This window comes from Parasteatoda tepidariorum, chromosome 5 (assembly GCF_982258835.1).
Source record: "Parasteatoda tepidariorum strain Cologne lab strain chromosome 5, Ptep-v5.0, whole genome shotgun sequence".
NCBI classification, from domain to species: Eukaryota; Metazoa; Arthropoda; class Arachnida; order Araneae; family Theridiidae; genus Parasteatoda; species Parasteatoda tepidariorum.
In genome coordinates, this window is record NC_141759.1 from 87,555,238 (window position 1) to 87,583,125 (window position 27,888).

Sequence of the window (27,888 nt, forward strand, 5' to 3'; positions counted from 1 at the left end):
AATGATCAAAAAAATTATTCATATTTATATTGCTATTATTTTTCTTATAATGACGTCATCATGGCGTCTAATGATACGGTGAAAGACGAAGATGATATCAAAATACAAGAGACACGTGCAGAGACCCCACCGCCAATAGGAGGATATCTTCAAGTTATGAATTCTTATGGTCGCGAAATATTTTTCGTGATTGCAATCGTGTTTACTGGTATAGCAGCTCTTCAAAATAGGTAGGATCATAGAGATATAGTAAACAACACTGCAAACTTGTATGGCTTCTGCTCGAAATAAAGTTTATTTTGTTATGCATAGCAAAGTTACCTTCAATTGTTTGCAAACTATTAAAGTTTCAATTAAATTTTTTCCATATGGTTTACTTTGCAATAATTAAATTTCTAAAATAACTTATGTGGGTTAAAAATAATTTTCATTAACTTGCTTTTTTTATGATTTTGCTTTAAACTTTTATTGTTATAGATCTTGTATTTAGTACATAGCTATATAAAAAACACTTTACAAACTTGCATGGCTTCTGCTAAAAATAAAATTTATTTTGTTGTGCATAACAAAGTTACCTACAAGTTTTCTAAATATTGAAGTTTCAACTAGATTTTTCCCATATGGTTTGCTTTGCAAAAATTAAAACTCTAAAATAATGTATTAAGTTATGTGGTCATATAATAATTTTCATTGACCTGTATTTTCTGTGTTTTTTCTTTTCAATTTTTTGTTATAGATCTTATTTTTATTTCTTCCAAGAAGTGAAGATACTTTGTATCCCGGTTATTGATTTTTTTTCTTCTTCTTCGTGTCTGCTATATTTTTAGCTACATTGTTTTATGTTTATGCAGTTAGTTTTAAAAAAAGAATTTCACTAAATAAAGTGTTTTAGACACAACAACTCTCTATGGCAGTGTAGTTTATAATCTTTTATCTTACCTTTAAGCTTGATTAATCTAATGAGAGGAGTGATTTTTATTTAAAAAGTGCACACAAGTTATGTGCACTTATGTAAAAGTGCACACACAAAAAAAAAGAAACCTATTTCAATTGTGAAATAAATCTTTTAAATATCAAAAACATTTTCAATAAAAAAATACAGAAGTTTCTTTTACATAGCTAAGTAGTATTAAGTTTTTTCTTTTTTATGTGTTAACTTCTTCTTTTTTACCTCTTTGACTCTGTAGTTACTGTAACATTAGTCTTTCCCGAATGATTATTTGACTGACTGTCACTGTTGTGAGATTAAGTTTATTTATATGAATTGCTTTCATTTATGAATAAAATATAACTATTGCGAAATGAAAGTTATGATATTTATCAAAGAAAGAATGTTACATTGCTTATTTATTGTTCTAATATTTAAAGGAGTGACATACAAGTGAAAACAAGTTTTTAAAATTGTTTATTATATTTTTGATATTAAAATTCACTTCCCAGTATTTAAAAAAATACTAAGTATTACTCTGGTTTTTCGAGAAGCAATTTAGTTATATTTTTTAATCAAAGATTTTCAAAGCAAAAGTATTGCGTTTAAAAAAGTTTATTATTTTCTTCAGCAATTTTGTAAAGAGCATAACTTTAACACAACTTTAAAAAGCAGGTTCATATTTTAAAATACAGTTGAATTGATTAGTCAGGGTCTGTGTAAGTTTTTTTGCGAGGTACCTATTATGTGAAAAATCAGACATAATTTGTGAAAAATTAAAAATAATATTTAAAAATCAACACAAAAATATGGATTTGTCGTTTCTTAAGGATACAAAAAATAAAATTTTACGAAAGCGTATTTTGTGAAACTATCGTTTTTCCTAAAGTTGAATTTGTGAAACTACCGTTTTTCTTAAAGTTGAATTTGTGAAGGTACCGCTAAGCGGTAGTAAATTCGGCCTGGACAGACCCCTGTTAGTATAATTGAATCAAATATATTTTAAAAGCTTAATTTTAATTTATTAATTCTGAAATTTAAGATGCACTATGGTTATTCTTGTATTGTTTTATGTGATTTTATATATTGGATTTGGTTTAATTTTATAGTAGATGTGTTGTATAATTTTTTTTTTATTTAATAATGTTATTGTTCTAAATAAGTAATTATATATATTATATTTAAAAATATATATTTTTTCTTTCAGTCCCTTGAAAACAAAAAAAGCAAATCCTCCTAAAATATTTTTTGAGCCTCCATCTTTAGTCACAGATTTTTACACTGGTAATTTTAAAAATTTATATGCTCTTATTTCGGAAAAAGATGTTTCCCTTATCATATATTATGCACCATGGGATGCAACATCCATGCAAGCCAAGGAAGAAGTTGAAACTGTTGCCAGATTTTATCACAATGAGGTAATATATTTTTTAATGTGCATTTTTAATTAGGTATTCTTATTTTATTTGTTAAAAAAATAGTATTTAATTAAAATGCAAATGTTAAACTTTGATTCTAGATTACATGAAAAAAAATTGCCTGTAAATAAGTTAAGCACCAAAATACCTTATTTGACAAATTGTTGATTTAATTACAGTTCACGTTACTCCTTTGTTTTATTTATCACAAGCAATATAAATTTTAATAAATGCATAGAAGATTATACATTTATTTATGTATTTATTTTTGTAAAAAATATTTTCAGGGGTCTATGTTTTTCTGAGAGGTACCTATTTTGTAAAAATTTAGACATAATTTGAGAAAATTAAAAATTATATTAAAAAATCAATACAAAAAAATTAATTTATCGTTTCTTACGAGACTCAAAAATTAAATTTTAAGAAACAGTATTTCGTGAAACTACCGTTTTTCCTACAGTTGAATTTGTGAAGGTACCGCTAAGCGGTAGTAAATTTAGTTTGGCCAGACCCCTGATTTTGTAGAAATTTTATTTAATTTAAAATTTTTAATTCTAGATAAGGAAAAATAAATCACAAATTGTATTATTTGACAAACATTGTTATATTCTTCGACAATATAAATTTTATCTTTAAAAAAAAAAGAGCCTGTTTTAATTTTTTTAAAAAGAAAAATTTTAATGAAAACACCCCTTGATTTAATAACAGTTTTCATTATGGTATAGAAAAATCTGTTTGAGCTGAAACCAATACCATATAAATTGGATATTATACAATCTTTACACGTTAATGGTATAAAGTAATAAATTTTTTATGATATTTGTCAACCATTTTAGTAATTAAACATGATATCCAATTTCCCCTATTAATAGTAACATATATAAAATAATAATTATTTTTTCATAAGTAGTTTAATTATGGATAATTTTTTTGTTTTATGTGTTTGTGTAGAGAGCTTTTAACAATTTTGTGGTCGAAACAATGTTTGTGATTTCTCTCTTCAATCATAATTCTTAGTTCCATACAAAAATTACGGAAGGCTTTGTTAAAAAATTTTAAAAACATGCTCACCAAATCTACTGTTAATCATTGATGGCTTGATATTTCCTTCCAGCCATGCTTTCATCATATTTGAAATAAATGAATAGTGGATGAATATTTCGTTCAAAATTATGTTATAGCACATTCAATGATTTCAAATAATGATGACATTTTAATATGTTTCATTAGCAGTTGAATAAAAGGCACACATATTTACTTTAAAATATGAAAAACAATCATTATCTATTTAGAACATGGAGTGTTTGGTGTAATTTCTAAATAATATCCTCACTTTTCTATCTAGTGAAACTTTTGAAGATTGTTTTTCATACAAGTTTTGGGTGTTTGCTTGTGAAAAATGATCATTCAGGAAACAGCAGCTAATAAACAAAAATCATTATTGAAAACTGGAAACATATGTCATTTGCTTGAAATAAGGGAGAAAAAAAACTTTTAATGTAGTTTAAAAATTAGTATTTATAAAAATAAATGGAAATTATTATATTTTTTTTCTATTTCAAACCATTCTTATATAAGTTATGATATGGTGGTTTTCTAGCTTTGAAATCAAATGCTGTTTTTCAAACTACATGTTAGGGAAACCTTTAATTTTTGGTAAAGAAACAATGTTTGTCTGTTAAGTGAGTCAGTAGTAAAAACATTTTTCTCCTTCCTTGAAGGTTGGGATATGTGTAGGTGTAAGTATGTACAAATGATGCCAAGTATCTTTTTCTTGCATCAACAACATGTCACTGTGAAAATAACTGTTACCTGAATCTCTCTTTGTTATTTTGTTTTGTTATATTTCTCTAAAAAAAGAAGTTTAATCATCAAACATTTAGTAATTTTTTTTTTTATAACTATCTTTTGTGTTCTGAAATAAATATCATATTTTAGTTGTTATTTTGTTATATTTCTCAAAAGAAAAAAGTTTAATCATCAAACATTTAGTAAAAAAAAAATTTTTATAACTATCTGTTATGTTCTGAAATAAGTATCATATTTTAGTTGCTTATTTGGATAGTTATAATTGTAAATTTAAGGAATTCATTGAAATCATTTGATTTTTTTTTTAAAAATCTGTTGTTATCTAGTATTTAGATTTTTTTTTCAGGGAGGAGGTGGATGAATTAAACATCTTTAATAAACAAAGGCAATTAGTTTAAAGGGAGAAAAAATATATTTTAGCATCAAAGTGGTTATTCTGTAGAAAAGAGAAAATCTGGAATTTTTTAGAAAAGCAGAAAAAATTCTGGAATTTTTTTATGAATTTCTAATAAAATTAAATTAACTAATTTTTTTATGTTAAGGAGTAAAGTAAAACTTAATTATATAATATATAAAATATTAAAATTACACTATCAAATTTTATTAAAAAAACTAAACTCAGTGGCGCGACAGCCCATAGAGGGCCAAGGCCTACTGTGCCTATCTCAGTTTTCTTGACCTTGGGCTCTGGGGTGCAGGAGCAGATGTTCCGGTCAGGTGGTCAGCCGAACGCGGAACCCCCAGTGTTTAGTTCCCAAGCATGCTTGGTACTCAAATTTTATTAATACCATTAAATTAACAAATCACATACTAAACATTGGTACTACTAAAAACACATATTAAATCACAATGGTTTAAACCAGTCAACTCTGTTATGTATGATGAATATATATGAACAGTGAAATGGTCAGGCGCAATTCAACAACCAACATGTTTCAATCTATTATTAGGTATTATAACTATTTTATCTAACCAATCATATAATAAAAACTTATCAAAACTAACTTCGTAAACTCAATTATAATTAATTTTTCTTCTCATCAGTGCTATTTTAATAATTTTGTTATTTTCTCTTTTTGTTTAACAATCACTTACGTTAAATTCAGTTTCTTCATTAAAATTGGGAAAAGTTGATGAAAAATTAAATTGAAATGTATAGAGAAATCTCTTGATATATAAGTTTGTAGCATGTTGATTTTAATAAAATTAATTATAAATTTAGTGAGTAGAAAATTTTTTTTTCCTTAATATCATGGAGTTTTTGGAGAAGAATTTTAGGTTAGAGAAAATTTCAAATTTTAAAAAATTTTTGCTTTTAATTGTAAATTATTAATACTCATTAATATGCAATGCATATATGTGAAGTGCTTAATTGCTTTTAGATTTATACTGAATTTAAACCCTGAAAGTTTGAAACATTTTAAGATTTACTCAGAAATCTGAGAAAATTTGGTTTGTCTGGAGCAAGTTATTTAATTACACATGAAATTTATTTTCTATTTAAAAACAAATAACAATAAATAAAAAAAGGAAAATTATGCTTTGAAACTGTAAAACTATAAAAATCAGTAAAAACAAAACTTTATGTTCATTTATTAGAAAAAATCTGGAAGATTTTACTGATTAATTTTAGATGTTATTATATTTTAAAGTTGTTTATATAATTTTATCCACTCTATACTTTAAATTTTCTTTTAAGAATTGTACGAATCATATGCAAAATTCTAAAAAGACTCCCATTCTGAACTTCAAATTATGTATTTTATAACGCTATTGAACTATGCATTTTATAATTATTTTATATCAGGGGTCTGTCCAGACATTTTGTGAAAGGTCCGTGTTTGTAAAATTGTGAAAAAATTACTCGTAATTTGTGAATATAAAATAAACGTTAAGTCACATTCGTTCAACCATGGTCCTGCTTTTGTGAATATTTGCAAATAGGGTCCTGTAATTGCAAAAAACTTTTTCAAGGAGTTTTTTAATTGTAAAGACCTGCAAGATTATACTCAACGCTATAAAATTATAATTTAAAAAAATTCAATTTTAAAAAATAAACAACAGTTGCTGCTACTGAATTAAAGATGCAACATACAAACATTTGTTATTTAGCCCATACTGTGCTGAACGCAGAATATTCATTTCGGACGAATAAAGGAAGAAGCGTCTGCCGAAGACAAAACTTAAATCGTTTATATCTGTCTTTAATTCCCCCCCCCTTCCTGGGAAGTGTTTTTTTTGATTAACAAAACAATGAAGATAAACAAATTTGTGAAGGGTCCGATTAAAATATAAATTATTTTGTGAAGGATCCGTTTTTATGAAAAGATATTTTGTGAAGGGTCCATTAACGGACCCAAATTTATTCTAAACAGACCCCTGTATATATTATGATGGTTTCTATACTTTGCACATTTTATGTAATTATGTGACTTTTCTTCCAATTTTAGGTATTTTTTGCTGCAATAAACTGTTGGTGGCCTGAAGGGGAGTGCAGAAAAAAATTTACAATACATTCTTATCCCATAGTATTAGTAAATGTACATGAATTTGGGCTTATTCGGTATGAGGGACCAGTTATATCTACTTACATTATATCTTTTTTAGACTATGTCTTATCTCCTCTTGTGCCTTTGCATCATTATGGAGAATTACTTGACCTCCTCACCAAACACGAGGTTAGCTGTTCTTTATTCTATTTTTTTAGTTTATTAATGTTCACTATTCTGTTTTTTATTTGGCTTTACAAAATGCTTTTCAGATATAGAATAAAATTTGTTCGAAATTATTGTACAGAAATGCTGGGCTGCATATTTGTTGTGTTTTCGCTTTGAGATTTTGCGATAGAATTAAAAATTGTTTGATTACGGAAATCTTGGAACTTGATTACAAATTTTAAGTACATATTGGTATAAGGGAATATTAACTGATAAATTTATTCTGGAAACTTAAAACTTTCTGATATAAGCAAAGTATAATTTAAAAATAGTATATTTTATTTTTATTTTAGGATAAAAAAATTTGTTTTATTATTCTAAAAAATACTCTCTTAAGTAGGTAAATAATAATAGTCTCTTAAGTAGATAAAAATTTTACTTTTTGTTTAACTTTTTTATATTTTTAAGAGTAGTATAGGATTTTTTTTTTTTTTTTTAGTTTACTATGTGGCCTGAATTATGTATAGTGAAAACATTTCAAATTATGTAAAATTTACAAAAAACCAGATATAATTAATCTACAAAGAACTAGATATTAACTTAGCTGGAACCAGATATTAACTAATTCGATGAATGACAATTGCATTTTAAGACAGCATAGCAGCACAGCAATTTTGACTCAGCATAGAGGAAGACCTAGAGTTTGAGTGGTTTATGATGCTGAAAATTACTTCCTTATTCTATGAATTAATTAGTGAACTTAATTTATTAAATATAATTACTGAATTTACTGATGCACTTGATTATAATCATTGTTTATGTTTAACAATAACTTATTCTTGTGATCAATTTGTTGTATTTTTTTCCTTTTTTCACTAATTTTGTAAATATTCTTAGGGTGTCCTTGTTGCTTATCTAGAATTTAAGGATGGCTCTTATCCTGATGGCTATAAGCAATTTTACTATGCTTCATTGAATTCATTAACCGCAGGTAAAGTACTAATATTGTTATTAAATAGGATCAAAATAATACCTTCAATAAATTCCTTAAAAAAATCATAAATTGTTTCTCTTTTGTAGTATTACTACTCTTTATATATTGTAAATAAAATCTTGTTAAATTATGCTAGACAGCTAACTGTTTTGAACCTAAATTTTATCTGTACACAATTTATTACAACCAGGTTATCATAATGTAGAATTTGGTTATAAAAAATTATCATCTTGTTCATCGATTTTTAACATATATTTTTTTATACTAAAGTTATAATATATTGAAAATAGGATAATAATCACACAAGACAATTCTAACCTTCATTCTACTTTATTTTACTAACTCATTTTATTTAGACTACTATATAGTTAAACCTGTTTCTTTAATTATTATATCTATTGCTTTTGCATACTTTCTTAAATACTAACTAAATGCCTTTAATATTTATGCAAAAAATAGTACAAAGAGGAAAACTTGTAATCAAATTTGTTCAATGCTTTGACAGTTATTAAATTTAATTTATTAACATTTAATTTTTTTAAAAGTTTTATTCCTTATGAATTATTGAGTATTGTGTTTCAAAAGTTTGACTGTTTAGTTGTTGAAAATTGTGATTGGTTTTGTATTTAAAGGTTTGACAGTTAATCAAATTATGAAAAATTATGTTTCATTTTATAATTATTGTATATATGTTTATTTTATGAATAAATTTGATTTGTATATATTTCAAGAGCTATTATTTCTTTCAGACCCCTATAGAAGGATCTGTTTTGCTGTCGTAACAAATAGACGTGATGCTACAAACTTAAAGTTGAAATCAGTTCTTCAGCTTTTTCTATGGAATTCAACAGAAGTTAGACAAATTTAATTTTATTTAATATTTGCCTGAATGTTATTAAATGTGTATGACATTTAAGTTTTGATTAACAATGTAAGTGGTACAAATATTGAAAGACAAGCTGCAAGTTTTGTTTGAGAAATGTTGCTTACTAAAAACTTAAAGTACATTTATTTCAATAATGCTTATTTTTCTTGCTTAAACATGAACTTAAACCAAAGAAAGTACCAATAAAGAATTTGAAACTTAACCCCCATTTTTGTAAAAAAAAATTTCACAGCATTTTAACTTTTATGAAAAACTTACAGATATTTAATATTTATGAAATCTTAAGTCAATCCACATTTTTTTATAAAAAATATTATTAAAAACACAGTATTGAAGTAGCTTTTTTTTAGTGTTACAGGCAATTAAAATACTGGATAAAATGTAACCAGGAATACATATTTCAAATGTGTTTTAATGAGCCTATCTTTTTGAAATTTACAAATTTTCAAACTAACATATAAGACTATATAAATGACAGTTTAATTTACAAAGAAAGAAATGAATCTAAATTATATTATTCTTTTCTCTTTATTAATATCTTCAATATTTCCACTTGGCGACTGAATTTCAGAGTATTCAATATCATCATCATTTGCAGATTTAGAAAAAGGTTTTTAATGATCATATAATAAAACTATCTTTTGGTCTGACTTTTTTTTTCGAAGTAAATTTTATTTTGTTAACTATTTGGTGGACTGGTGGTAGGTCTTCCTTTTTTCATTTTGCTTGCTGTGTGGTAAATCAAAATAAAGATATCTTCTCCCTTGCAATTAGAATGCTGAATGCATGAATCAAACAGATAGCAGGCAAATATGGTTGATGCATGCTTTTTTAACAGGTTTACCCAAATGCATGGACATAAAAAATTAAGTAAGAAATAATAAAAAATTATGTGAATTTTGCTGATTTTTGATTAGAATTATTAAATAGATAATAATTTTTTATCGAGTTTTTGTAATGATGCTGATTATTTTGAGACAATTTTTGTAAATGTGCCGTTTTAGTCAGCATAAATTTTGTGTAGGTACCATTTCCATTTGATAAAAAGCATTTTTTAAGTCAAACATTGAAAAATATATATAATTTAAAACAATGAAATCAAGAAATATTTTTTTCACTCGCAAATGAAACCCTTAAATAAAAGGCTAATTATTTCATTATAAAATATTTTTTGTGGTTTAAATGGTTATTTTTTATTCTATAATTCTTGTTTTATATGTTATGATCAAAGTTGTGGTAATTTTTTTTTCCAAGCAAAATTTTTTAGTTATAAATCATTAATTTAAAAATATAATATTGAGTTATTTTTAATAAACTGCATTATGTCTTTTAATAGATATATAATGAAACTTCAATAGAACATGCAGAAGTTATTAAGTGGGCCTACTCCAAGTTGCAACTGGTAATTTATCATTTGATTTCTATTTTCTTTAGTTCTTTTAAATTAACCTTAATAAACTTAAATATGGTTCTTTTTTTTCTATAATATTAATTTATTTGTTGAAATAAGGTATTTCTTATTTTTTAAAATTTTATTGTGAATTTTACTTATTGAATGCTGTCCGTTTTGACATTCTGTTGTGTGTGTGTGTGAGTTTTGAAAGCTCGAATGTTCTTTTGCAAAATATTTTAAGTGGCATTTCTGGAAATCTTCCTTGGTAATAGCTGATGAGCCAGGGGAGGAGGACTTTTGGTTTTATGAATTCAGATTGTCAGTACCACTTATGCATGGAATGAGTAGGTTTTTTTTTTCCTTTTGAGAAAAGGTGCACATTTTTTCTCCTTTTGAAAATAGTTTTGTTTAAGTTACAAATTCAATATATTTTTATCTCTTTGGTGTATTTTGACCTTTAAAAAATTAACTATTTCCCTTATTATGCACAGAAACTTAAACTAATTGGCATAAGATGAAGTTCCTTGTACATATTAATTTATTTTAAGACAAAGAATTGGTTATCTTAAAGACTTATTGTTTTTAAAGCAATCTTTTTATTAACTATTTTGTCAGCCATGTGTATGCATTAGAAGGTTTTTTTTTAAAAATAATTTCAACAATTTATTTAATGTTGCAAAACCAAAAGTTTTTTGCAAGAATAAAAAAAAAAATTTTATTTAAGCTTTAAAATATAAAAATAATACTTTACTTAGTTGAAATATTGTATACATTAAAAAATCCTAGTTTCATTATTTATTTTATCTTCTTTTTTGAATTATAGCATGTAAACATATTAGTTTATCATATCATTAAATTAAAAGTAAAACTTTTGTGCTAAATTTTTTAATTACTAGTAGATTCAATGTGACATATATTTTTATTTATCACAAATTCAAAAATTTTCATTACATATAATAATTTTTTTTAACGTTCACAAGCAAAATATCATTGTAAATCTATTGGATTTCAATGGGTTTCTTGTGTATCTTTATTATGTGTATACAATCTTTTTTTACTTATTTTTTTAAACAAAAGTTATGTTTATTGATATTGCTCTACATGGTATTTTTTTTATTAAAATATTGTGTCTGAAAGCGAAAGCAAAGTTTATGATGATTGGTTTAGTTTCAAAATCAACTGAAATTCAAACTCCTTTTTGTATATAAACATAGAATTAATGATTTCTTGTTTGACTTTTGGATATTTCCAATGTTCACAATTGCAATAAATTTTAAAACTAAAAATTTTACATTTTGTTCTTGAATTTTTTAATTAAAGGTAAGGTTACTTCTAATTTTCAATTTCCTTAAAATGTACTTTAAAATTGTTCCTTTTTTTTTTGTTTTGTACTTTTCTCTTGTTATTTTTCAAAATCAAAACTTTTTATCTGTTACTTATGCTTTAAGTCCTAGTACTTTTACTCGTTACTTTTTAATAATAACCTTCCTATATATGATCTTGAAGTCATGTATTATTTAATTCTGTTGTTTATCTTATTATCATAAGGTTTAAGAATTTGCCACATGCTTATTTATTTTTTGTAAATTTAATATTATTAATTTTGTGGTGAAAAAAAATATTGCTTTATTTTATGTAATGTTAGTAAGTCATTAACAAAAAAATTAATTATGTAAAGTAACATAGATTTATAATTTAAGTGCACATAATTTTTATTATTGTTTAGTGGAATATGTGATCTTTGCAAATTTTACTATTAATTTCAATAGAGCATTTAACCATCGATCTTGAACTCAATACTTTTTTTCAATTTAATTGAAATACGGTTCATACTAAATACCTTTTGGTATCATGTTTTACAAAAATTGTAGTATTGAAGTGAGATTTGGTGTCTATGCTGTCTGATAATGTAAATAACTCCACTATTAAAACACTAACAAGTATTAATTTGCTTTGCATTTAAAAATAATTTCGTATTTTATAAATACAATTTAAAGTTAACAAATTATTCATTTATCATGCTGCCCCTGTTATCCAAACAAAAATGGATAATATAATGTTATTATGCATATTAATGTAAGCTTATTGAAGAATCTAGTTTTTCTTTTAAAAAAGAAATAACAATTACAATTCTTTATTTTCAAGAAGTTTCTGTTGAAAAAATAGATTATATTTTTAGTTTATGAAAAAAAAATTTCATTTATCTTTATCTGACAAAAATTGACAAATTTAGATAAACCTAGGTATTGCGTAAAGATGACAATAGTTATAGTGTATAAACTTATAATTCAAGACAAACCTTCTTGACTTTTTTTTTTACTGTGATTTTCCTGTTTTTAATTAAATTTGTAAAATCTTATAACCCAATAATTCATTGGATCCAAATGTTTTCTGAAAAAATTCTTAAAAGTTATGTTTGTTTTTTTCCCTATAGACTGAAGTTTTTAAGTAAGTTTTGACTTGATTTGTGTTAACCTAAGTCAATTTTATTTGTAAATCTGAATCCCAAGAATTTTTTTAAATTATTTATCAATCAATCGATTTTTAAATTTCTGTATTATTATTAATTATGTTTTTTTTTACAGGTAACTCAGTGGGTGTCGCCACCTGGGGCTAAAAGTACAGCATTATCTGAGAAAATAGAAAAAAATCCAACTGTAATTTTGTTCACTCCTCGTAACTTGTTGCTAGATCATTCGCCCTATTACAATCTTGTAAGTAAAGGCTGTTTTCAATGTAAAAAAAAAGTTTTGCAATTATTTAATGTTCACTAATATAACATTTGAAAAGTGCTTGCTAAAGTCTTCAATTATGTGTCATTAAAACTTAACTTTTCAAAATAAAAATAATAATTTGTGTGTTATATTTTATTTTTATGTTTATTATGAACATAATTTTTTAATCTTGCATTTTACTGTGTAAATATATCTTTACAAAAGTTTAAATGTATAGTTTCTATATAATAAAACTATAAAAATATGATTCATAATCCATTATTTTATATTTATGAATATTATTTTTTGAATTATAAATAACCTGCTATTTTATAGATTGCTTAACGTATAGCCATTCCTTAAGTATAGCCATTTCTGGTTCTTGCTCTACAACTAAAAATTACAATTGTTTAAAATGGTGTATTTCTATTTAACTTTTTAAATGGTATTGCTTTTCAGCTATTCTATTAGTTAAAGTTAAGTGAATGAGAACCTGGTGCTCTTTTTTTTATTATTTTAAAAACTGTGAAATGACTTAGATTTTATTCAATTAGTTACTTTATTAAACCACAACAGTAAACTTTACAAAAAATTTTGATTTTTTATACTAAACCAAAAAGTCACTTAGTTAAATGAAGTAATTGCAAATTTACAACTCCTTTTATTTTCATCAGCATCCTAATTAAAATATTATTTAATTAAAAAATATTAAATTAATTAAAGGATTTTTTTTTTAATCTGCAGATATAACTAAATTTCTTGTTTGATTAGAATTTTGTATTGATGAGCTTTAAAAAGATATTTGAAGAGCTATAAAATCATCATCTACGAAGTTCTATTAAATATTGTCTTTTAAATAATTAACTTAGTGAGACAGCTAGTTTCTATTCGTGAAAATATAGAATCGTTAGCTTAAGTCAAGAATATTGCCATACTAGGAGGCTCCGCCCCCTCCTTGCTAACGCTCGCCAACCCCCGAGAATTGCTACGCAATCCTATGTGGTTCACGCCGTGAACCATGGCTCGCTCTGCTCGCTCGCCAATGAACACAATGCTCTAGCACAAAGACATAGTATATTATCATCAAAGACATAGTATTGTACTTATGTAGAAGAATTCTATCAGTGTTCTTATTGGCTTTTAAAAAAGTATATTAGCTTTTTAGATTGCACATGGCTAAAAAATCAAAACATTAGCTAAATGAGAAACATATTAGCAAAATAAATTATCAAATATTGCAGTTACTCACCTAAATTCAACTAAATGTGTATAATAAATTAGTTAATGCTAGTTAATTCCAAAAGTCTTTGAAAAAAATTTTATTATTTAAAAATATAAACTTTAAACCCTAACTTTTCCTTGTGAGATAATAACCATCAAAAAGTCTTTCATTTTCAAGAACACAAAAATTTGTTTTATCGCCAAATGAAATATTTTTTGGTGATCAGCATTATTGAAATCAATTTCTATATTAATTAACATTTGTGATAAAGTACATAACATTTTAGAACAAAATAAGGATGTTTTACATACAATAAATTAAAATGCATGACTGTTAGCATTACCCGAAAAATACCACGTGGAGGTCGCCATGCTGCATTTCTAATCGGGGAGTTTTGATTTTGGCAGTTCCCCTTTCCTACTGCCAATAGAAGTTTCAATTAAATTTTTTCCAAAAAATTTTTTTTATCTGCAAACCTCTAAGAAATTAGCACTAAGCATTTAGAATTTCTTTGAAAACACAATTATAGATTTGGCATCTTGGAGCAATTACTGAAAGGCTGTCAAATGACTTAACTCTTGACAGGCCAACATAAAGTTGTCCATGATTAAAAACTTGTTTAGTCAATACTAAACTGATTTTCTCAAAAGTCTGACCTTGTGACTTATTTATAGTCATGGAGAAGGCCAGCCTAATTAATTCCTAATTGAGCCTAAATTAAATATTATCATGTTTTTAGGGCATGAATCTGAATTGAACAACCTGATAATGCTCACTCTGGTTATTGTTTTCGTTTTTAAAAGCGCTATATGTTGAGCCAGTTTAAATTAAATATTATCTTGTTTTTAGGGCATGAATCTGAATTGAACAACCTGATAATGCTCACTCTGGTTATTGTTTCAGTTTTAAAAAGCGCTATATGTTGAGCCACCTCATGTGACATTTGCCATGTGACATTTTTAGCAGCAATCATTGGTCCATTTTCTAACGTTGCCATTCGGGGAATTGCAATGAGGCTTTTTTTTGGTGCCGTGTAAGAGAAATATATATATAGATATTCTAAGTAATTATACCAGGAAAGTTTAGTTTGCTATAAGAAATGACTATTCAAAATATATACACATTTCATCTTTACTGTGATCCGATCTCATCATCTTTTGATTCAATCTATAAATTTGACTTAAATACATTTCTAAAAAAGTATATATTTTTTATAGGTACATGTTTTAAAAAAAAGTAAAAATAAATTTTTAATGATTCTTAAAAAAATAAATAAATACTTTTGCTTTCTTTGTAGAGTTATTAGAATGAGTTGAAATATTATATTAATGAACTAGGTTTGAAATTTGTAAATGTTGATAGTTAGTATCTTATATATATTTATTTAAATTTTTTTTCCCTTCCAGTTTAAGGAAGTTGCTCTTGACTACAGTAACTGTGAAAAAACAGGTTTCATTGAATCTCTAGTTCATCGCATGGTTTTGCAGAGGCATATTATGCAAGAAGAGTTTTCAAAATCACTTAAAAAGTGCCATAAAAATGACACCAAAACACATCCCAACATATGCAGTCGACGTCCTGACCTCTGTGACCTGACCTGCTGCCAAAATGCAAACTTTAATCTAAGATTTAACACTTCCTGCTCATGTAGGGTCTGCTTACACCATGTCGTCAAGAACGTAGAAGAAATGAAGCTTTCCGAATGTGAAAACACCTTACACCTGATTCTAAAGAAGTTCAACATCAAAGAACTTGGTAAATTCAAGCAGTGCCGGGACATGGAAGTTTCCTTTCCTGTTAAATTCGGTCAGTATAAGCAACTGAGCTTTCACTGTGAGGATGGCTCTAAGGATTCTGTTAAGCTTTCTAGAAAGCAAATAACAGAAAAAGAAATAGCTGAATTAAAAGATGACTTAATTCTAACAATGATTCAGAACAATGAGAAAAGGCTGTGCCATCGCTTGAGATATGCCTTAAACTACTCTGAGCTTAATTTTCCTAATTTTCCAGCATCTTCTGATCGCAGCTCTTGGCTTAGCAATTTCACAGGCCTCGGTTGCCGTACTAACCGATCTTTAACTTTCATTGCTATGGACACTGTGCTTTTTCACAGCTTTGCAGAAAATTTGGGAATTGATGTGTCAAATAATTTGCACCAGACAACTGCTGTGATAATTGAATCAGCGGTAATGATTTTGTTTTTTTAATTAGTTAATAATGGTATTTTCATGAAGTCTAGTCTATAACATGCAAAGTTAAGTAAATTTTGTTTGAAAATGTCTGAAAATTTGTTGCATACAAAGGTAGTTTTTAAAAATTGTGACTTGTTACATCATTATTTTTTTACATAAATTGTTAAATTGAACATTGGTTCACAACATGCCTCTTTCATGTTATGAACAATGTGTAAATAAAACTTTTTTGGCATACAATAACAACTAAAAGATACGAGATAGGTATTTAATGTTCTTTATATTTGATTGCTATACCACTTGAAATTATATTTATATTTCTTGCGCTATGTGTTTAGCCCTTCATTTATGAATCTTATGTATTATTTCTAGTTTGTTTTTAAATATTGTTTTTTTTTTCTAATTTAACATTTTTTTAAATTTAATTAAAAATTTATAATTTTTTAAAATTTTAATCTATATTTTCATTTAAATTTTTTTTTAAAGAATCATTTTCACTATCTTATTAATTTACAGTGTTACTGCATGCCAAAATATCCTCTTTCATCTTGTATATTTCTCGGCTTTCTCTTTAATAATTTAAATTACATCTTAATAAACCTTACTATTCAGTTTGTAGTCTAATCAATTTGTTTGGTTCTTTTCAATGAATAATTGTATAAATTTTTTAATCTTAAAGGGTGATTTATGTTTAATTAATGTATATAGATAAAAAAAAAGGCTCTTTTAAGTAATTTTATATAACTATGGTAGGTAAATTTTACTTAGTGTAATTATTCAAGTTTTTCTATGTTTTAAAAAAAAACTCTCGCATGATATAGTTGTAGTTCAAAATTAGAAAACTATTATACAAAATTGCTCCCAATTCTAAAACTGATAGTTTTTAATTGAATGAAAAATAACTTAGGATTTACTACAACTTCCACTACTTGTTTTTTTTTTTTTTTTTTTTTTTTACTAATTGCTATATTTGATTTTTTTTTAATAGTTGTAGTAAATTAATCAATATTAAATAACTATTAATTTTTGTGATTTTAATTGAATATGACTTGTTAATTTCTGCATCTTCTATTACAGCAAGAATCTCAATTTGTTTTAAATGGATTAGTTAATAAGAAAACATTAGGTAAGTGAACTGCATTTTTCTTTGTTTCAATTAATATTATTATTCTTTTTATTTTAACTGTAAGCTTAATCATAGTTTTTCTTTATTAGTGGAATTTATTAGAAACTACACAGACGGAAGCTTAAGCCGTGACCTTAGAATGCCAATTCGAAAATTGAAAGATTGCAAGAAAGATGATAATTCCAATGTTTGTGTAGATGAGGTGACAACTGCAACTTTCTTTGATATAGTATTTGATCAACAAGTAAGATATTTCTTCTCTTTATATCTAAATAAAATATGCATTCCACTGATCTATCTGGTGTTTAAAATTATTTTTATAATTAGAATCATATATAATAGTTACTACATATTTTTAATAATTTAAAATTGATCTTGTTAAACCAAATTAGCTAGATATTTAAGGTAATTTTTTTTAAAATCACATACATGAAAAATAGAAGCTGCTTTGAACAATCCTTTTTTCATTGAACGAAATAAATTTTATTGATTGAAAGTTATTGCTTATAAAAGCTTATCAGATTCCTGTTTAATGAATTTTAATCTATGATAAAACTATGTCTTGATGTATACTCATACGTCATATACTCATTAATGATGCATATGCTTGATCTATGTCATATACTGTATTAATTTTCTTGCATTCTATATTTTTTTTTTTTTTTAATTTTATGATTTTTACTTGGTAAAACTTAATTTTTTTTTCCTCTTTAGTGCTTTTCATACTGATGTATAGATATATTTTGCTATATTAATACAGTATTAGAAAGTTATATTTTTATGAATATAATCATGTGGTTTTTCTTATATTAAATCAAATGTTATAGTATATATATTCAGCTCATACTTTAAGTTCTGTTAAGTTATATATTGTTCACAGTGTTGAAACCAACAACATGCAGAATTCTTTTCAGAACTTTGCTGTGCACCTGTAAGTGAAGCGCTTATGAACTGTTTTCACCAATGATATTTTTTTAATTACTCTGGAGTTAACTAAAATTACATTCCAATATGGAAGCTTGAATGAGCATCGTTTTAATAGTTAATTAGTTCAATAATATTTTTATTCATATGAATTAGAATCAGATATGAATGTAAATAAAGAATATAATTCTAACATCGAAACTCCTGAAACAAGCAACAAAGATCAATATTTATAGAACCCTAATTCGACCTTTATTACTGCATGTCTGCGAGTTTTTTACACTTGCTAAGGCAGCATACGATAAACCATTGATTTTTGAACAAAAAATATTGCAGAAAATGTATGGTCTTGTATATGAAAGTAACATATGATGAATACTTTACAACAGTGTGCTCTACGGTAAATTTTAAAGGACCAACATCGTCCAAATAATTTAAGCATATTGCATAAGACCGTTTGGACACTTGCAAAGATTAAGAGACCCCTGAAAAGAAGCTGACTTTTGACTAACCTGCTGGCACAAGGAAAACAGGTCATCCAGCCATCAAGTGGCTGGATAATGTAATATAAATCTTGTTGTGTTAGATGTCAAAAATGAAGCTGACTTTTGACTAACCTGCTGGCACAAGGAAAACAGGTCATCCAGCCATCAAGTGGCTGAATAATGTAATATATAAATCTTGTGTTAGATGTCAAAAATGAAGCTGACTTTTGACTAACCTGCTGGCACAAGGAAAACAGGTCATCCAGCCATCAAGTGACTGGATAATGTAATATAAATCTTGTTGTGGTAGGTGTCAAAAATGAAGCTGACTTTTGACTAACCTGCTGGCACAGTGAAAACAGGTCATCCAGCCATCAAGTGGCTGGATAATGTAATATAAATCTTGTTGTGTTAGATGTCAAAAATGAAGCTGACTTTTGGCTAACCTGCTGGCACAAGGAAAACAGGTCGTCCAGCCATCAAGTGGCTGGATAATGTAATATATAAATCTTGGTGTGTTAGATGTCAAAAATTAAAGTACAGTTGCCTTGGATGGACAGCATTGCCGAAATCTGACTGGCGCATCCTTGGCCTGTTCTAGGGTGTAGTGCTGAAGAAGGAGTAGTGAATAATGAGTTTTAACAAATGTCTAAAAAATTTTAATAAGTTAAACAAATTAGTTTAATATGAATGCATTTCTTTAAATGTTAAAAAAAGAAATTCTATAATATCACTAAGCTTAGTGCAAAGAAATTTATCCTTTATAACAATCTAATTTATAAAATCAAAAATTTATCCTTTTTTTTCTTCTTCTTTTTAATAGGATGTTATTCTTTACTACTATGCTTCTTGGTGTGGTGCTTGTAAATCAATATCTCACATCTACCTACGTGTTGCTGACTACTTTTCAAATGTGGAGGGCATAAAATTTGTTCGGTAAAGATACGAGAGTTTTGTTTTTGTGTAAATCTTGTAACACTGTTTCCATCATTATTTTATTATTAATTATTCTGATATAAATGATATTTTTTGCAGGATAAATGGTGAAGAAAATGATTTACCCTGGGAGTATACAGTTGAAAAATATCCCACAATAATATTTTTTCCTGCTAAAAGGTTGGCCATTTTATATTTTTAAATTATATTTTAACTAACAATTTTACGCTAAGATAAATTTTCTTTGAATAATACATTAATGCAATCATCAGATATTAAGTGTTATTAAAAATTAAAATGTTTTTTTTTTAACTACTCATTAAGTAAATATATGTATGCTAAGGAGATTCTTTATTGATTCTTAAATTTTTTTTCTGTATTGCAAAGAACAAGCAATATATAGTCTAAACTTCATTGTAATGATTGCCTAAATTTATGTGTATGGATTCAGTATCTTAACTTCATTTTCCATAATTCATTTAAATGTCTTATATTGTGAAATAATTATTTTTTTATGGATGGTTTGGCTGAATGTAAACAATAACAAGCTTCTTGAAACTGGAGGAAATTTACAAAACTTCCGATGTATCACTTCGATTACGAGGCGCTTTGCTTGTCATGCTTGTGAGGAGATGTGTTAACAGGCTTAATATTCTTGGAAGTTTTATTATTGTGACTTGGTACAAATTTAAGCGTAATTTCGCAATTCATAAGAATTTTCTGCAATTTATAAATTCCAACAGCTCGTAAGCCTAAAACAAATTTATCAAAATAAATATCACAGCATAAATAAAGTTTAAGGTTAGCCATGTTTTGAATTTTGTCCCTCATTTGGTTATATTTGCTTAAAATAGCACTGCTTGTTATTTTTTGTTTAGCATAGCAAGCTTGCGGAGTCTTCTGAATTTATTTGTTGTTTCTTTCATTGATTGTTAGATTAAAAGAACATGTTATATTGAAAACACTACGAGTATAATAAAATTGGATGGTGCATTTTTGCAAACTTAGGTGCAAAAGTCAGTCGGAAGTGTTAAGACGAATTTTAACCCTTAGCGCCATCTGCACTTAGCTTTTACACAGTCAACCATCCCTATTGTCATTTTTTGTGGCTGCGGGTTCGAATCCCGCTCAGGGCATGGATGTTTCTCTCTGTGTGTTGTTCTCTATTGTTTGTTGTGTGAATGTGGCCCACTCTATGAAACGGGTATCTGTGGCAGTGTGGCGTGGGTAATGTTGCTCGCCTCCGTGATGTAGGTTCACAGGTGCCCACTGGGTAACGTTAAATGAGTGACACTTCCGGCATCTTCCATGGACCACTCTATGAAACGGGTATCTGTGGCAGTGTGGCGTGGGTAATGTTGCTCGCCTCCGTGATGTAGGTTCACAGGTGCCCACTGGGTAACGTTAAATGAGTGACACTTCCGGCATCTTCCATGGACCACTCTATGAAACGGGTATCTGTGGCAGTGTGGCGTGGGTAATGTTGCTCGCCTCCGTGATGTAGGTTCACAGGTGCCCACTGGGTAACGTTAAATGAGTGACACTTCCAGCATCTTCCTAGGCGAAGAAGGTAGGAAATTCAGTGTCTGCCATTTTAAAAAAAGTCATTTTTAATATTAAAAAAAATGGTATAGTCATGATAAATTCATTTTGTGGCATTATGCAGATAACATAGTGTAACTGTAATTTTAAATGAACAATCGTACTTCTAAAATCATTAGCATGAAATAAAGGATTTTAAATGTGCAGAAAACTAGAACAGATTTTAGTTCTGCATGGAGATTTTAAAAAAAATTTCCTTAATAAGAAATCAAAAAAGTGTAATTTTTGCGGACCTTTTCTTTTTCTGGTCTATATTTTTTTCAATTTGTGAACAACCCCTAACTGCATTCAATTTTGAAACTACAGTTATCTTTATATTAATGCAAATTATTTTTACTTCCTTCTAGAAAAGCTGATAGTGTCGAGTTTCCAGCACACATGGAAATCACTCTTACCAACCTCTTGCATTTTGTCCTCATACACTCCCAACCTAAAGTACGCTGGCTAGTGTCCATGGAGATGTGCAATCGGGATTGTGTTGCTCACAACCTCATAATGTCTGCAAAAGAGCAAAGACGATTATACAGGGAGCTCAAAATTCTTACCAATGACCTGCATTTCGCTCAAAAGGTCATCCATGAACTCCAGCCGGGGAAAAGTGCAAAAATTAGTAAAGATGGCAAAAAGCCAAATATAAATTACTTAAAGACAGTTTATATATCTAGTGTGATAGAGCGCATTCATAAGAAGAGATTGCAGATATGGAAAGCTCAAGAACTGCAGATGGTTTTAAGAAAGAAAAGAGACATTTATCTTCGTGATGCAAAAGACTCTGATAGCAATAATGTAGAGAAAGGAACAAAGCATAAAAAATCGAAGGCTAAACAAAAGAAAGCTAAAGATGAGTTATGATGTAATAAATTAACTAGGTTTTAATATTAATTATTTTTAGTGAATTTAGTGCACTAGCCTTTTTGAGTTTTTTTTTTTTTTTTTTTTTTACCTTTTAAGGAGATATACACACCCTGACACAAAAAGTTAGATATTTTTATAAAATTTAAAAAAAGTATGCTTTTTGAAAAATTGTGCACAAATACTGTTAAGCCATGAACATGCGCCAGAAGAACGCTGGTGACACAAAATGTCTTAATATATTGCAAATTAACGTACCACCAGAAAAAAAAATTCTAAAAACCCAGCCTTGTACTTGAAATCTCCCCATTAATCACTGGAGCCTTATATTCTTGACCCTTCTCAGGGGTCACTGTCCTCCATCTTTTTGTATTGGAAACTTGGTAACTGATTTGCACTTCATCTAGTGGTGCCTTAGTGGTTCAGAATGTAATGTTGTATTGTTCCGGTCAGTTTCAAATCTATAAAAGTCTATGGGTAATTGGAGAATGAGGTGTTTACTATGACCCTCTCGTCACGAGAATAAGAATGAATCTGAGACTGTTGCCAATTGCCTTTAGTGTAATTCTAGTGCAATAGTAATGACAAAGCAAATCTAGTTTCAAACGTTTCCTTTATTAGGGATGATACTTTTGCAAGCGCAATTGACATGTGTCGAATAATTTTTGATGAAAAGGTGCCTTTCCATAGCTGTAAATGCATTTACATATTTTATTATTCAATGAAAATTTTCCAAGCTGTATTTTGAGCTAGCTTTTCCCATGGTGACTATTTCAACCCATTCCTCATTCATCTCATAATGTTTTTTTATTCTAAACTATCAAATGTTCTTCTTGATAGTCGTTTTTAGGAATATGAATCATATATATGAACCCTGTTTTCAGATATATGTATCCTGATACTCTGTATAAAAAGAGTAAAAAAAAATTATAAATAGATTTAAAAAAATAATAAGGGTAAAAATATATATTTGCTCCTTTTTTTTCAGTTACAATATGGATCTGCATTAATTATAATGAAAATAAAAACTAAATAATTGAAAAATTGTGTCATAAAGTTTTTTTCAAAATTTCATCCCATGACAGCTAGATATCAATACTGAGAGAACTCTACTAAAATTCTTTATCATTTTTAATTTCCATTTTAAGTACTATTCTGTTCTCTTAAAGCAAATAAATATATTATTTTTCATAATCATTTTTTTTTTTTTTGGAATTCTTATTTCTCTTACAAACTGCTGATAAAAAATATAAATTCACAAAACGCAACTTAATTTAGTTTACCAGGTGTGTATAACTCCTTGAGTTTGTAAGGATGCTTATATCAATTGTCGTTTCAAAGTATTCAAAAACTGATGTATTATGGAGAATAAAGAAACAAAGTGATATTTATTTTCTTATTTAATTAAACTCAATGTCTCTGACAGTCAAAATATCTGTCTTTTCTGGTAATAAGTGTTAATGCTAGCAGTTCATCAGCATGCGTACGTCTGTTACCTGTTGACAGCTATGTTTCAGTTCAGGCTTTTGCATAGTTGTATCTGTGTTTTCTGTATGCTTATATAAAAATTCCCGGTTCTCAATTATGTTATCATAAAATTTAATAAAATCTTCTATTTTAAAAATAATAATGCTAAATTCATAATTATTTATAAACGAGTGCCGGAAAGACTATTAATAAGCTATCAGTTGGTAAAGTGCTTATAAATTCTATAACATGAGCATAGAACTTAATGGAGATTAATTTTATAGAACTAGGGCAGATTTTATGTTTAATATAATGTTGTTTGCAATTTAGTTTAAAGATAGAACTATTTTGTGCATAATGTGTTTATATGGCTTAAATAAAAAAAAACTTGAACTATAAATAAAATTTAAATCATTAAATAAAATAAAATATACCCAAGTTAATTAAAATATTATCTTTCTGAATAAGAAAAAAAATTGCATTTATATATGTGTGTAGTTTAATTATGTGTTTACTTAAACCCACCATCTTCTGTAATGACATTTCCAAAAGAGTCATTTTTAAATCAAACTGTTAATTAGCATTGTTTTCAGATAGATACCAAATTTCCACGAAATGGTATATTCTGGAGACATATACAAAAAGTGAGATTTAAGTTGGTCTCCTTCTGTAATGTTGTGCTGTGGTTGCTTAAAAAATATTGCCAGTGAAGGGATTTGAATAATATAATGATAAGCCACATTTTTCAAAATATTAAGAGTATTTTAGGTGTAAAGCATCAATTTTCATGTAGAAGTAAAATATTTTTGTGTATTGTGCTGTCATCTAGTGGATGTTATCTGCCCTTGCCATTCGTGTTGGTGACTTTAGTTTCGAGGTTTGACTATTTCAAGTAGGGGCGTTAGGTTAATATTTAAAACAGGATTTGGCGAGAGAAAGGGAATAATAGGAAGGACAAGATCCCCTCTTTGAAATGTGCTGTTTCTTGTTTCCATAGCAGCAAACTGCCTTAGACTTTGTGGCGAGGGGAGTTTTTTCTATACACAAACTATATGTCAATTTGATTATTTATTAGCTAGAATTTCATGAACTTAAAAATGGGGCCTTAAATTTAGTTTTATAAATTATTATTATTTCAATATATTTTTGCTTCTATTATTTTTAATGATAAATTCTTCCAAATAAATTCAATCAAATAATGATAAATTCGTCAAATAAATTCTTTCTTTGTTAAAAATATCATCAAAAATTTTTAAAAATATACAAATTTTACTTTTTAAAAATGTTTTGAAGAAGTTATTGTAGCTAAGAAAGAATAAAAGCGACGTAGTTTTAGGTGAAATTTCAAAATAAAAATATTCTGTCCAGGGAAATATAGTCTGAGAATTTTCTGCACCCCTGATCAAAGGTAAATTTCCTATGGAGTTATCTTGCTTTCTAACTTGTCGATTATATTGTTTTTCATACTTATAAAGTTATAATTTATGTTAAAAACAAATTTCATTAAAGTAAAATTCAGTCTTATTTAACAAAAAAAATTTTTTTAGTTGTATGCCATCAATTCTGAAAAAATTCAATTTGCCCGATTTTTTTTATTTCAAAGTAACATTTATGATAATCAAATTCTCTACAAAAACAAAAGTAAAGTCTAAGTTTTAATATTTTTACTATCTTCAAATTTTTTTTTATTTCAAAAGTTTATATACATGTTTTTTAAATTTGTATTAAATTCTTAAATTCTTCTACTTTTAGCTTAGTAATTGACTGTCAAAAAATGCAAAAATAATAATAATAATTTCTGTATGGTTCTATTTTAGGCATAGTATTTAACCTTTCATGCCCAATTTTAGATACCATTTTGAATAAAATGGTGAACAAAAATCCTATCCTAGTCATAAAATCAGTTATACTTATCATTATCACCTAGTTATACTTATCAAAGGCAAACATATCCTTCATAAATAATTAATATTTCAATAATCTTATGTTTGGATAATGATCAAATATTTATTTATTTTCTTTCCACTTTTGTGTGATCACCGCCATTTAGTTTTATTGGTTTCAGTTTATAATGTTTTAGTTTTGCACAGTGTTGCCTCATATGGTTCTTATGCTATTAAGCATTATATTCAATCTAATTCATAATAAAGTTGTGCATTTTTTTTTTAACTAATGTGGTATTTAACAAGAAAAAAATATCCACTTAATTTAAATGTAACTTATGAGGCGATCAATGTGTGGTGGATTGAATAAAAAAATAACTTATAAAGATTATAAAACGTAAATTAACAAATTAAACATTAATTGACGCATAAAACATGCTATTTACATGTCACTTAATACAACACAAATATAAAAATTCTAACGCTTATAGTCTAATACAGGGGTCTCCAAACTTTCCAGCCTTAGGGCCATACTGATTACTCCAGTAAGTTCCGAGGGCCAAAACCATATTATCATTGTTGCCGGTGGTAAAAAGTGAAATAGTCCACTGATGAAAAAAAAAGTCCGAAAAAGTACGCAACGTTTAAAAAAGGCTGCAAATCGGACTAAAGTCCGCAAAACGGCAACACTGCATATTATTAATTTTCCTGTCATTATCTGTAATTTCTAGATTAGTCGTAAAGTACGAGCCATGAGGAGTAACGTGACACGACATCTGGTGGACACAAGGGAAAATAGGTAGTACCTTCTATTGCTAACAGATGGCGCTAATAGCACGTACAGAATAATCTCGTTGGTTCGAGAAAGTTCTGGTGTCTTCCACTCACTTCTAGATGGCAGTAATTGGAATATATAAGAAGGCTAGTGGCGCAACCACAAGTCAGTTCCTATGACACTGTTGTGAAATAAAATAGTGCGTACCTCCTTAAAACGTGTTTGTGCGCGTTTAAGTTTAAGACATCTTTGTAACAGTATTTTGATTTGAATTGTTGCTTTTGTGTGTGATTTAGTAGTATGGAAAAGAAGCGAAAAATTGATAGTGAATGCAGAAAATTCAACGATCAGTGGAACATTCAGTATTTCGTAATTGAGTCCAGTAACAAGGCGCTATGTTTGATTTGCAATGAAAGCATAGCCGTTCTCAAAGAATATAACATTAAACGTCATTATGAAACAAAACATTTTCAAAATTACTAAAAAAATACAGGAAGTTTGCGGCGCGAAGCTATGAAGCGCGGATTGAAATCGCAGCAATCTTCAATTACAAAACTCAAAACTGAACAAGAGGCTGTAACTCGTGCCAGCTTTCGTGTGGCTCTTGAAATTGCAAAACGTGGAAAACCATTCACCGATGGAGAAATGATCAAAGAATGCATAATTGCTGTAGCCGAAGAAATGTGCCCTGAAAAGGTAAATTTACTAAAAACTGTCAGTATGTCAGCAAACACTGTGGCTCGAAGGGTAGAAAACATCGCTGAAAATATATCCTCTCAACTGTTCGACAAAAATGGACATGTTGAGTGGTTTTCTTTGGCCTTGGATGAGTCAACGGATGTGTCAGATACTGCTCAGGTGTTGATTTATATTCGAGGAGTAGATAAAAGCTATGAAGTGCATGAAGAACTTCTTGATATGTATAGTATTCATGGCACAACTACTGGTACAGATATTTTTAAAGGAGTTGAAATGGCCATTAATCAAAAGAACCTTCGATGGAAAAACTTGAAATGTATTACAACTGATGGAGGCAAAAACATGAGTGGGAAAGATAAAGGAGTGGTCGCTCTTGTGTCAAAGGCTGTAGAAAATGACGGTGGTTCAAAACCATTAGTCTTACATTGTATCATTCATCAACAGTCTTTGTGCGGAAAATGTTTGGATATGTTTGAAGTTCTGAAACCAGTCATATCAACTGTTCATTTTATGAGATCTTTTGGGCTGAATCACCGACAATTTATTGCAGAGATTGGAGAAAATGACTTACCTTATCATACTGCCGTACGTTGACTTAGTTGTGGGAAAGTCCTTCAGCGCTTTTTTGAACTTCGAGCGGTGATCGAAATTTTTTTGAATGAAAAGCATCGCCCTCTTACTGAATTACAAAACAACGCATGGCTGTGGAAGTTAGCATTCTATGTTGATTTGACAAAACATGTGAACGAACTGAATTTGAGATTGCAAGGAGAAAACCAGCATCTTCCTGATTTATACACTAATATCAAATCATTCCGGAAGAAATTGATACTGTTTCCATCACAACTACGAAGTAAATGTTTTTCACATTTTAAAACATGTGAAATATTCAGCCACACTACTGAGACTGAGTTTCCTATCGATTT

The 27,888-nt window shown here is 27.7% G+C and overlaps 2 protein-coding genes across 2 annotated transcripts; both read left to right on the forward strand.

Moving 5' to 3' along the window:
* Nucleotides 1-60: 60 nt before the first annotated feature.
* LOC107453642 (thioredoxin domain-containing protein 11) lies at nucleotides 61-23,523 on the forward strand. Its single transcript, XM_043049916.3, has 13 exons — nucleotides 61-230; nucleotides 2,136-2,346; nucleotides 6,606-6,833; nucleotides 7,710-7,803; nucleotides 8,556-8,659; nucleotides 10,029-10,094; nucleotides 12,671-12,799; nucleotides 15,428-16,207; nucleotides 17,291-17,339; nucleotides 17,429-17,583; nucleotides 19,572-19,684; nucleotides 19,784-19,864; nucleotides 21,634-23,523. The coding sequence occupies exons 1-13, from the start codon at nucleotides 61-63 to the stop codon at nucleotides 22,136-22,138; spliced, it is 2,685 nt and encodes an 894-aa protein (XP_042905850.2). The 3' UTR covers nucleotides 22,139-23,523.
* Nucleotides 23,524-26,776: 3,253 nt separating this feature from the next.
* Nucleotides 26,777-27,556, forward strand: LOC122270849 (general transcription factor II-I repeat domain-containing protein 2-like). Its single transcript, XM_043049913.2, has one exon. It carries the CDS (start codon nucleotides 26,777-26,779, stop codon nucleotides 27,554-27,556), a length of 780 nt encoding a protein of 259 aa, XP_042905847.2.
* The last annotated feature ends 332 nt before the right edge of the window (nucleotides 27,557-27,888 follow it).

Coding starts and splice junctions, on each gene's coding strand:
- LOC107453642 (XM_043049916.3), top strand. CDS start 61: ATGGCGTCTAATGATACGGTGAAAGACGAAGATGATATCAAAATACAA. Junction 7,804..8,555: donor ATTGAATTCATTAACCGCAG/GTAAAGTACTAA, acceptor TATTTCTTTCAG/ACCCCTATAGAAGGATCTGT. Junction 8,660..10,028: donor TTCTATGGAATTCAACAGAA/GTTAGACAAATT, acceptor GTCTTTTAATAG/ATATATAATGAAACTTCAAT.
- LOC122270849 (XM_043049913.2), top strand. CDS start 26,777: ATGAAGCGCGGATTGAAATCGCAGCAATCTTCAATTACAAAACTCAAA.